Genomic DNA, 13,047 nt, shown 5'->3' with positions numbered 1-13,047 from the left:
ATTTTTAAGAGGGGTTTTTTAGAGGGGTTTTTAATTACTTTTTAATTAGACAATTTAAATATTTCATTTTAATTAATTTTAACTTGTGATTGTTAGTGGTGTTTTTTAATTGATTGTCAGCCGCCCTGAGTCCGCAAGGAGAAGGGCGGGATATAAATTCAAATAATAAATAAATAAATAAATAAATAAATAAATAAACTCATTCAACAGATGTATTGTAGTGGAGTTATTTTCATGTGCTACAACTACCTGAACTCCATAATTAATTTAATTCTCAAGTGTTGGACATGCATATTCTAACAAAATAAAAACATAATCTCTTTAGTCACATGGGAGAATTCCATCCTGTCTTTATAATAGCTACCAGCCTTTTCTATAAAGTTGTAGATGCGAGGAATGTGATTATCTGGATGCTTATGCAGAAGCAAATCACAGGGTCTTTTGCTGGGATTACTCTCACGTGTGCTTATGATTGCAGCCTAAGTTTGCACTCTTGTCCACCTAATGTGGATCTTGGAGTCTTCTGTAATTAATTATTCACCTATTTGACCAATTAGATTTTACTGTAAATGGTAAGATAATCTATTACATCTTGTAGTTTCTAACATAAAGATCCAGATAATCAGGAATATTCGGAAAATGCCCACATTTAAGTCAGTTTTTCTTCTAATCTTGTAAGCTCCATAAGTCTCTAGCAGACCTTTACAGAATATCATTACAATACAAGGAGGCAGTATGAAGTACTGAATCTGGCTGAACTGCTAATGTACTCTATCAATGTTTGCTATATATGTTATATCAGTAGTCAGAAGTAGCATGCCCATATCTCAGTGCTACATGATCTGCCTTGGTTGTCAGATGACTTTCAGATACAATTTAATACGCTGGTCATTACTTATAAAGCTCTTCATGGCATAGATCCTGGATAATTGAGGGACCAGCTTTCTCCAAATGTTTCTGTTTGTTTGGTACTCTCTAGCAATGCAGGTGCAGCCCCGGATCCTCTCTATTAAACATATTGAATATTCTTTATTGGCCAAATGTGATTGGACACATAAGGAATTTGTCTCCAGTGCATAAACTCTCAATGTACATAAAAACAACAAAATGATACGCCGTAGATCATAAATCATAATCACAGTCATAAATCATAAGATACAAACAACATGTGATCATAAAATACCAATAGAAGAACCAAGTGGGAACCGAGGAAGCAGGACCAAGGAAGTGGGACCAAGGACAACAGAGAAGTTGGAACAGTGCCTCCCCAGAGTTATGAATGGTGCTTTCTTAAGATCAGGCTCTAGTCCAAGCCCTGAAGTTAATGCATTTTGTGGTTACCTGTTGTTATGATTGTTTCAGTCTGAGCTGACAGTCTTGTATTATATTTTGTTTATTAGATTTTTATTCCACCTGTATTATTTTCATAAATAATTCAAGGTAGCAAACATACTTAGTATTCCTTCCTCGTCCTGTTTTCCTCACAACAACAGCACAACAGTGAGGTGAGTTGAGCTGAGACAGAGTGATGGGACCAAAGTCACCCAATTGGCTTTCATGCCTAAAGTGGGACTAGAATTCATAGTCTTCCAGTTTCTAGACCAACAGGTTAACCACCAAACTGGCTTTTATAAAACTATTTGGCTTACAGATTCTAGAGTATGCTGTAAAATTGCATAAGGCTATGTTTATCTCTACATGGAACTAAATATCCATTTCCAAACATTTTTTTGCAAAAAGGTTATGTATTTTGAAATAAGAAATTAAGTATATTCTTTCTTGAAAATTTAAATCAGGTATCTGATTTACATCAAAGTGATCTTGCACAAATAGCAGGATATGATAAAAGAAAGAATATCATACTTTCTGTGAGTGAGTTGGGCAGTTTCTAAATTTGCTATGTAAATAAATAAAATAAAATGAGGAAACATAATGGTGATCTATAGTTTCAGCCAAACAAATTTCAACCATGGAGGATTTGGGCTGCTTGTTAATGAGTTATTCTTGTCTATGGTTGCAAAGTTGTAATTCCTAATTTGTACCCCACAATCAGAAAGTTGCAAAACAATACAATAGAATGGTATCAGCATAAAAGGAAGAGGCAGAAGATCAAAATACAGATGTAAATGTAAGCTTTATATCCCCCCCCCCCAAAAAAATATATACCAGAGTAGGGGAAAGAATTCTGTAGAGCTACAGCTGAAAAGTTTCCATCCTGAGTGGGTTGCCATGATGATGCTTTCTGAGGTGATATATACAAAAGTCCTTTATGTGAATGAAAAATCCAGGATATACTCCAGCTTGAAATTACTGTATAGCTTTGGCAAACTGTTCTTTACCTTTCTGAATAAACATAAGCTGGACAAACTGTTTTAAGTATAGCCTTGTTTTCCCTCTTTTATTTTTCCTGAAATGTGGGGTTGTTAAATTGCTGTCATTTCAGCAGGAGTGAAAAAAAACTGACCAGACTTGCTTGTCTAATGAATAATGTATATGTATTCCTTTTGTTTAGATCACAGATCTTTCACTACCAAACTACCTGATGGCTTCTTCCATTGGATTACTTCCAACTCAACTTCTAAACTCTTACTTGGGAACTACCTTGCGCACTATGGAAGATGTTATTGCAGAACAAAGTTTTAGTGGTTATTTCATTTTTAGTTTACAGGTAAATTGTTTCGACCTCACTCAGCAATTTGTTCTCATAGCATTTTACTGTAGCTTAACTTTTATGAATCAGTCCATCTCTGTGGTACTCTCTTGCTATTTTGGGCTGGGACTTCCATAATCTCTTACCTTGACTATATTGATGGAAATTGAACTACAAAATATCTAGTATATTGCCTACCCTTACTGAAAGTATTTCATCTAATATCCCATGGTGTTTTGTGGAATTTACTCCTTCATTATAAGTATTGTTAAACATATTGAATTGGCTCCTTCCATGAATAGAAGGTTCTCAATCCATCTGAGTATCCTGCCTAACAGAAAGGCTAATTCCCAAATTTTGATTGAAATGTTCAAACTCAGGGAGATAAAAAAAATATTGGGCCCATTCTAGAAGCCATTGCATTTAAATAATGCTTTAATTGAAGGAAGATCTTCTGGGTATTCAGGTATTTGCTTTGGAACCAATGCAATGGCTCAGCGGTTAAGGAAGTAGCTCCCCTCTCATATTTGATACAGTAGTTGATAATAGTTGGAGTCCTGTCATTTTCCTCAAACTCAAAAGTTAAAATGCTAGGACTTTTATTCATTTTGCCACAATATTGTTAAAGCAATATTTTCTTAGAGTTAGCATAAAGACATGGCAATAATTTACATTTTTTTAGAAGTTGGACAAATCGTGTATAAGTAGAGGTAAAACTGTAAGAAGAAATACATAATAAAATGTTGGGAGCAAACATGACCAAACCCAATTTCATGACTTATTTTCACTATAATCATAAGTCAAGTCACTCAGTTATAAGTGCGATTCCAGTTTAATCAATAGCAAATTGAGTAACATGACAAGGGGACACTGCAGCTAGCTGGAAATTCGAGCCTATTGCTAAGTGCCTGAATTGCAATCATGTAGCTGTGGGGGCAGGGTGAGGGTCAAAAGTTTGAATTTAGATTGTAACTGACCTTTTTGAAGGCCATTGTTAATTTGAACATCATTAAGGACTTCCTGTATTGGCTTCTTTTAGTCATTTTCTATGAGATCCTATGAGATCTTTGGCGGCACTTAGGTTCGGTGAAGAATGTGACACCTAGGGGTGTTTGCAGTGAGGTAAAAATCTGAAATTGTCAGAAAATATTTGTGTGCAGAATGCATAGTCATTCATTAACTAGGCTTTCCAAGCTAGCGTCCTCCAGATTACAAATTACATAAGCTCAGCCCATGCCAAGTGAGAAAAAAATTACATTATTTACTTTTGAATATCTGACATAATATTCAGATGCTCTATCTGAATTTTTGGCACAGAGTACTGAAAGATTAGTACATTGGCATTGCGAGCGATACATTGGAACACCAGGTAGCTCACCATGACATGTGCAAATCTTTCTAAAGTTTTTTTCCCAAGTTAAATCAATATTATGGCTTCTGTGAAAAGATAATATTACTCTGTTGAAACAAATTTTATTTGTGTCCTGTAATGAGATACAATATGTCTTTTGGAAATGGCATTAATATTTTAGTATTTGAGAGTTGTGCAAATGCCAAGATCACTCTTTAGGCCTAATGCAGAATGTTTGTTTGTTTGTTTAAGCCTAAATTGCCTAGAGAATTCATGGCAGAAATGAAATTCAAACCAGCAGTATTATACAGTAGTTTACAGTGCTTGTTTTCTATATCACATTACATATAGCTGTAAATTCTGTTACATTAAACTAGACATGGGATATAAAGTTTGTTTATTTTTCATCTAAATTAAAATTATTTGTTTATTTAGCTTAGACAACTCTTAGAGTGTTGATAAAGGTTGATCATGCATCTATATCAAAGACACAATTAATTGCATACCTTTTGTCAGCTGTTGCCAAGAGTAGACTTCAATATTGATACAAGTAGTCCTCAACTTATGATCACAATTGAGCCCAAAATTTCTGTTGCTAAGTGAGACATATGTCAAATGAGTTTTGCCTCATTTTACGACTTTTCTTGCCACAGTTGTTAAGTGAGTCAGTGCAGTTGTTAAGTTAGTAACACGGTTGTTAAATGAATCTGGCTTCCCCATTGACTTTGCTTATCAGAAGGTCACAAAAGGAGATCATATGACACTGGGACACTGCAGCCATCATAAATATGAATAAATATGAGTCAATTGCCAAGCATCTGAATTTTGATCATGTGACCATGGGGATGTCACAAAAGTTGTGTGAAAAATGGTCATAATTCACTTTTTTCAGTGGCGTTGTAACTTCGAACAGTCACTAAATGAACTGTTGTACTTTGAAGACTACCTGTATTTTGACTCTCAATCTTGCTTAGTAATTTGTGGGCAAATGACAGTTCAATTGCAGTAAAACACCAGTTTAAAAATTCACTTTCTTGATGTACTTTAAATATTTTTATGTCCATGATTGCGGCTGAAAATATTAAACCAAAACAACCGTATCTGCTTCATCCACAGATTGTAATAAGTATAGGCCTCATGTTCTATGTTGTCCACCGGGCTCAAATGGAATTGAATGCAGCCATAGTTGCATGTGAAATCGAAATGAAGACATCCCTGGTGCAAAGCAGTCAGACCAGCAGCAACAATTCAACATTTTGCAACAAGAGGACGCTTGCATTTTCTGGAGGAGGAATCAACATTGTGTGATTTCCTCTCATTTTCTGCCAGTATTGTGTTGGGTTTGTGAAACTGGGTCGTTTAATTTGTTGCTTACGACTGCTGGACTTTTTAGCAACACTTAAAATCCGAGTGGCTGGCAGATGTACTGGGGTACAAAGTACACGCCAGTTTTTATATAGTAAACTGGCTAAATTTTTGTAGTAACTGTAAACATAGATGCAAATCTGGCTGCACCTTTGTCTTTATTATCATGACTTATAGTCTGCACTTTAGACTTTGTTTGGTGTTTGCTTTTATAAACTGAAGAATACTCTGATACAGTTTTCTTTCTGCTTAGCATTATTTATAAGACTGACTAAAAATAGTAGATCTTTAATACTTATAAAAATGTAAAGTATGCAATTTCATGTGCAGAACTCTTAAAATGTGTGCGTTTTTGAAACTCAGTGAAACCTTGATCTAACAGTGCAGTTTGCAGAGTGGACTTTGTTCCTCATGAATGTCCATGAAATCTCTAATTACATCATTTCTGGTGATTTAACTATCTGAGCAAATAATGTATACTGCCACAAATGATGTAATACTTATTGAAAATTACAGGCCTCAATTAGATGATCTTGGATGGAAAATTCTTGTCCATTAATTGGGAGGAAATCTAGAGAGAAATTGACTCACTGCATCTGAAGTCCACTAAATAGATATCCACTAAATTGAGGTTTCACTGTATTTCTGGAAAATACAACGTTTTTTTCACAATTGAGAACAATCAGTGCAGGAAAATCCCATTTTTCATAGCTGGGAGAATAAGATGAGCATTTCTTCGTGAGAGAGCTCTTCTGGAATCCAGAGTAATTTTCTTATTTGTAACTGGTTAAAGGACATCCTCATACTTCTCTGGGGTTACCCGCTAAAGAAAAGTGGAGAAGGTTTTTGCTATTTTGGGAACTATTTGGTTTCCTTAACTTGTTTTGTTAAAAAATATGAGAGCTGAGAGAGAGAGAAAAACCCTTACATAAATCTTTAGTTGAATGTATTTTTGTAAGCCTCTGAAATGTTATGGAGCCATCATAAATGTTCCTATAAGTTCAAATCCTACATTGTGGGACTGAAGTGCTCTTATATAACATGTTAAGTTATACTGTATAATATGCAAAGTAAAAGGGAAACTACAGAGTACTTAATAGATTGTGGAAAAGAATGGTGTGAAGGAGAATTTGCAGGTGAAATACAAATCTTTGACAGGGTTTATCCTTGTGAGTAACAACAAAAGGGCTCTTCCACAGTTTCTAACTAGCCGTGAAAAGATTTTAGGAAACTGCATCAGATTTGCTTCATTCTGCACTCTGCAACACTAGCAAAATAGGTGGAATAAACCTTTCTGAAAACATAATGATACTAATTAATCACGTGGCCTTTATTTTTTAGAGAAGACTTTTTGGTTTTTCTTTTTTGAAAAGCTTTAAAAATCCACACAATTCCTCCCTGCATATGTTTTCTTTTGATCATAAAATAATGCTCTTATATAAGTTTTCTGCAGTATTTTAGATTTGTATCTATGAAGATATGGAGATTGCACGTGTCCCCTTTTTTTTTGAAAAATTAAGATAAAATAAATTTTCCATCTTTAAAACATTGACTAGGAAATGGCAGAAATGTCTTGAGGCTCAGGAATCTGTAAACATTTTTAAGAGACAATTTCATAAAATAGGTTGAATTCTCTTTAGAAAATCACTTTGTTCTATAGATTTGAATGAACCGGAATAAGCATAACTTGCTCATGTGTCTTCATATCATAATTCTTTACAGATGGCATATTGTATGCCTGACATGAGAATTCACAAAGATATTTCATAGCAGTTTGAATCAACTCAAAACTTTGAACTCACTTTCATTTTTGTCTGAACAGTAGAGTCCATTTCTGGGCTTTTACTCTTTTGCAATATCCCTTCCATTCCCTCCTAGTCTTTTTATCATGGTGCAGTGATTTGTGAAAGTCTTAACTACAATATAAAATCTGGCCATTGACTTCAACAAGTTTATTTTGTGTTGAGGCTAATTGTTTTCAAATTTATTGTGCAGAATAATCTTCTGCTCAGACTCTACCATATTTGTTAAATAGTTGAATAAGTAAATATGTCATATCCCCATATAGCTTAAAATATCACAGTATTTCAAATTTAGTGATAAATATGGAACTATTGGCAAGACCTTGTTTGGGAAATTCGGTGTTGTTCTACAGTTGCATTGTTTTTGTTACTTGAAAATTGGAAGTTTGGCTATTATTTTATGACACTTTGATAGTGAATGATTGCTGACCCCTTTATTACTGTGACTTTCATTTGAAAAGTAATACCAGTAGGCACTGTAACTTTGATGTTACTTCACCCAAGATTTTATCAATATTTGTTATTCTGTGACTCCTTTGTTAACAACAATAAAGGAATCTTTGCAAAGCTATTTTTTCTGGCAGTTTTAGTTGCACTACGTTTTCAAATTGAGATAATTTGATTGTACGAGGATTTTGAAATTGAATCCTTTCAAAGTTTTTGCATGCAGTGTGGCAATTATGTTCAAAAATGAATGATTATTTCTTAACTTATATGTCTGCCCATTTTACCCAAGTGACCCCATGCAACTCACAACAGGTAAAAGCAATCCAATAAAAACTAATTAAAAACTAATAAACATATAAAAACTAAATGCCATTTAAAAAACAGAATTATAAGCAGTGGCGGAGTTCACCTTACATGACTTAGTCATTGCAAAAGCTCTTCACCATTGCCAGACCCTAGACACAGCAGCAGAGCCATGTCTTTACAACCTTCCTAAAAGTTGGGAGGGTTGGGGCTAAGCTAAGGTCCATGGCAGAAAAGGGTCTCTTCCTAGGTCCCGCCAGGTGACAGTTTCATAGATGGCATCCACAACATTACACCCCCCCTGGTGGTCCTGATGGGGAGAGACAATCAACTCAGAGTCATGCCATATGGAGCTTTATAGGTCACAATGAGCATCTTGGAAGCTGGAACCTGGAAGCATACTGTCAGCCAGTGCGGATTGCAGAACAAAGGTATAATGTGTGCTGATTGAGGAGTGCACATAATTGCCCATGGTGCCAAATTCTATGCCAAATGCAGCTTCCACATGTTCAAGATTCCACCCAATCTAGAACAAAAGCTGCTCCATTTTGTTAGGGTTGAGTCAAAGCTAGTTCCCTTTTCAGAGCCCTACAGCCTTGAGACACCAGGACAGGACCCCAACAGAACTGCTTACTTTGCCAAGGATAATGCCTCACCTCATGGCAATGTATGAACACACCCAGCTGTTTCAGTACCAAATTCCTAAGGAACCTCACAGTGCAGAGGCTGAAGACAGGACCTAACACCAACGCCAGAGGAAGGAGGAGAACCAGCACAAGCAGTGCTGCCCACCTCCAATTCTTGAAACTAGTCCAGAAGGATATGGTTGATGGCATTAAAGACTGCCAAGACATAAGAAAAAGAAGGATTGTTGGGAAAGCATGGAGTTAGTCTGAAGCCACTGGGCAACCACAAAAGGGCTAGGACCAACCCCCAGGCCAAGTTCCATGGAATCTCAATTATTTGTTCTCAGTCTGGGAAGATTTCTGTATAAAAGGCAACAAAATAAAGTAGCTAGCTTGAACTCTACACATTTGTTAATGTTTGTTCCATTATTAGAAGAACAATATGATTTTTTAATTTCCATGTTATGGCATTCTAGTCATAAAATAAGGATGCATATAGAAGACATTTGTAACAATCTAGATTATTAGTTCATCAATTTCAGGATTATAAGTAGGATTTCTTTATATTTTCCTCAAAGAAGGATTCCTTCATGACCAAACTTGGAATCTGTGGGCAAAGTGTATATTCTACCACTGACATATAGCCTTTCTCCCAAAATATTGAAATAGCATCTGTTATTTAGAATATTTTGGTTAATTTTTCCCTGCATAATACATACATTACCTGCAGAGTGCCTGGATACGAAATTTGAAGATATTAAGACATTAAATAAAACATTAAGAAGATTGTTAGAATACCTAATCTGAACTGTTGAAAGCACCTCTCAAACATATTTCAGAGAAATTCTAAGGGTATAGCAACTGAGACTGAACTCAAGAGAATTTACTCTTCTTTCCTGGGCTTAATTTTCATTTATGTTGACTGCTGAAATACTACTGTTATCTTGTACACTTTATGCAATTATATTATGTTCTCTTTTATTATTTAAATGTATTCTGTACATCACTTGGGGATGCGGTGCCTATCAGCTAGTATTTAAATAAACATAAAAAGTAATTAAAACATCTCAGATAAGATCATCTGCTAGCTTGTATTTTAACAATTGTCAATGGAAAAATATTGTCAATGCAGTTTAGTGATAATCATGCTATAAAAAGCACTGATGAAATAAGCCCCAAACCTGTATTGTTAGGGTTTGAATTTAGTACCAAATAATGAGAAAAATATATACCCATATGTCTGTCTTGTATATCTAAAGCACACAAATTAATGTAGTAGTTGTTGATAATGCCATTATGTAAAGCAATCTCTACCTGAGCCGTTGCAGATTTTTAGTGCAAATATTAAAGTTAAATACAGCCAAGCACTTAATATTCTTTAGTAGATAGCAAGTCTGTTTGTATAGTGGGTTGACCTAGATATTTAGATTGTTATATTTCAAAGAAAGATTATATATTTTATTAAGCGTGACTAAAAATACTTTTGCGTTTTTTAAAGAAACCAAAGTAGCTTCAGGACATAGATATATTTATGGGCTTTGCCTGCTATATTTTCACCTATTTGTGCCCCTACCTACAATGTGCCGGTTTAAAAGAAATGTATGGCATAGCTATTTCAAGCTAGTTGAATTTTAGTCAGCTGCTGTTTAAAAGTGTACTGTAAGAGTTATGGTTTTAAATGTGTGAGGTAAAAATTAGGCTGCATGCACCTGCTGTTTTAAGGCTTCAAATGCACATAGCAGATAATTGGAAAAATTTTGAGAACATGTGCCTCTGCTTCATTGATGTGTTTTTCATAATGGTGTCTCTAAAAGAAGAAATTGCTCAGCTGTTACTTATAAATATATTGAGTTTGTTGCTTTTAAATTTTCTATAGCTTCAGCTTGCTGCTTTCATAAATTGGGCATCTAACTCTTTTCTTCCAACTTTTGTATTAATACATTGTATTGTATTAATTATGCCCATCTTGTCAGGTGCAAGCAACCGGAGCCATTCGTAATTAGCTAAAGTAAACTACTTTATTGTCTTCTACCTAAGTTATAAGAATCTTCCCAGACTGCTTACCTTCCCTTGGGGATGACCAGATAAGGCTTCATGTATCTTGAGGGAAGTGAAACTTATGTTGTTTGCAGCTTCGCAACAATTCTAAGCAGGGTTCTCACTTGATCCCTTCTTTCAGCCTAGCTGGCAGTTTCCCACCATCTAGATGTTTATCAGTAGAGTGGAGTTACTACCTTACAAACCTCAGATGTTCTCCTCAAGAAATTTGGAACAATGGGGGCATGAGGGGAATGGAGAAGTAATGCAGAAGCTAAAAATGTGTTTATGTACTATATGTAGATTCTGGTTCTTCAACTGAGAATAAACTGTAGGACAAAATGAGCTTCTTCACAGGATTTTATATTTGTTCTATAGACCAGATGAATAGCTTGTATGCATTTTAGATTCTTTGATTGAAATGGGAAAAAGGCATGTATAGTATAGAATACAAACAGATATAGAAGATGATAGAAAAGTTAGATTGGACTGTATTTATCCAATTATCCATTTGTTAGAGCCATATTTGTTAGTTGGTATGGTAACGGGTAGGGGGGTGAGAGTGAAGTGATAAAACTCCTTAGAAAATCTATTTACTCTGCCTTATAAAGATAACATTCATAGTTCAACAAGAGGGCATTAAAAACAGGGTGTTCAATGGCCCAGCCCAACCATTAAACAAAGGACAAGTCAAACTCAAAGTACTAAAATTATTCCTGGTCTCTGCATTACGTTTTTCCTAAACAATGAGTCCTTCTTGAACAAAACATTGTGATACTTCAAAATAATGCAATTTAGTATTGCTGATGCTAATCAGGACCTTCTACATGTGAGGTCTTTGACAATTCCCACTTCCTCTCCCTAAAAAATATATTGGCTGTAGATATCTCTTTAGTCTTGGACTGGGTTAGCTTCTCTCCTTTTGAATGGTGTCCTGGAATCACACCACCATCTGGTGAACCAGCTGCACTTGTCTCTAGACCAGGAGACCATCCAGAAAATCATTCCTGCTCTAGGCATCTCACAAATGTGTTGTATGTGAGGTGCCTCTGGAGACTGCAGGTGATCCCTAATGCAGCAATTTTGGCAATGATAGGCATGCTGTGTTATGCCCATGGGTCACTACTGCTGCATATACTATATTGGTTGCTACTTTGCTTCCAAGTGCTGGTTATTGCCTATGAAGCTCTCCATGGTAGAGGCCTGGTTATTTGAGGCATTGTCTGTGTTCAGTACTTTCAGCAACTACACTAAGATTGGGTACAATGGGTGCCCTCCAGATCTCATTGATTAAACAATGTCATTTATTGGGATCTAGGAAGCATGCCTTTTTTGTTGCAGTGGAACACCATCTTCCAGAGGTCTGTATGGCTTCCACCCTGATGACATTCTGAAAATCTGTTTTCCCATGCTTTGGAGTAGGTAGAAGGTAAACTCATTGATTGCCTTTATGTTCTGTTGTACATTTTTTTTCTGAATATGCATACTTCCTTTTCCTTGTTTTATTGGAGGGAGGTTTCTGCTTTTTAAATTGTAAACCACACAGAGTAATCTGGACTCAGGTGGCCTCTAAATTTAAATGAATAAATAAGTTTGTATATACAATCACAAGCTTCAACTTACTTAAAGGCAACATTTTTGGAAGTAGTTAAAAGATAAGTAGGTAAGAAGTAGGTAGAGAGGTAGATGATAGACAGACAGACAGACAGACAGACAGATAGATAGTAGATAAATAGATGATAGATGACATCTGTGCAAAATAGATAAATACATACATTCATTAATGAGTGCTTTGAAAGCTAAATTGCATTCAAATATTAGCCAGAGATATTCTATGATACTTTCTTCTCTGAAAAACTGTGCTATTTTTTTGATACCACATTAAGGGTTGGCAAGCTATGTCAACATATTTGGTTGATTGTGTAATGCTACAAAAAAAGGGGAGTGTCAAAGGAATAGCATAATTCTAGTTTGTTCTAGTTCTGTAGAAGAATCTGCTTCAAGATGAATCACGCAACAGATTCATCACTTTTCTGAATCACTTTGTTTTGAGAATGTAATAATTGTTCAATGATGTTAAATAATTTGTACTCTGCAATGTGTCTTACAGAATTTGAGATTACTTCCCACCACTACCACCTTGATTTATTAAACTGACTTCTTACTGGATGGTAACATCTCCTTACCACTAACTGCAGAGACTTGTCTTTATGCAGTTGAGCTTGCTGTAATGGCTTTTACTGTTCCTGCCTTGTTATGTCATCACGTTCCATGTAATAACAGATGGAACAGAGTGATTGCTGTTACTGTGAAAGGATATATACAATGAGCTGCTTTGGTATCTGTGCAGTCCTCAAGTCACAAACCTTTGTAATGGCATTAAAGGATCTTTAAACTCAATCTGTATGGTAGCTCATGACAACTAGTCCTCAAGAAGTCATCTGTGTTCCAGGAGGAATTTTATTT

The 13,047-nt window shown here is 35.4% G+C and overlaps 1 protein-coding gene across 1 annotated transcript in view; it reads left to right on the top strand.

Moving 5' to 3' along the window:
- Positions 1-7,738, top strand: part of TMEM64 (transmembrane protein 64) — a 14,201-nt gene extending 6,463 nt beyond the window's left edge. The window contains exons 2-3 of the mRNA XM_015813985.2: positions 2,513-2,668; positions 5,118-7,738. Of these exons, the coding sequence (XP_015669471.1) occupies positions 2,513-2,668; positions 5,118-5,309 (348 nt within the window). The 3' untranslated portion in view covers positions 5,310-7,738. The remainder of the gene's footprint in view (positions 1-2,512; positions 2,669-5,117) is intronic.
- Positions 7,739-13,047: the final 5,309 nt, after the last annotated feature.

This window comes from Protobothrops mucrosquamatus, unplaced genomic scaffold (genome assembly GCF_001527695.2).
Source record: "Protobothrops mucrosquamatus isolate PMUCROS unplaced genomic scaffold, P.Mucros_1.0 scaffold211, whole genome shotgun sequence".
Lineage (NCBI taxonomy): Eukaryota > Metazoa > Chordata > Lepidosauria > Squamata > Viperidae > Protobothrops > Protobothrops mucrosquamatus.
This window is presented reverse-complemented; position numbering and strand designations above follow the sequence as displayed.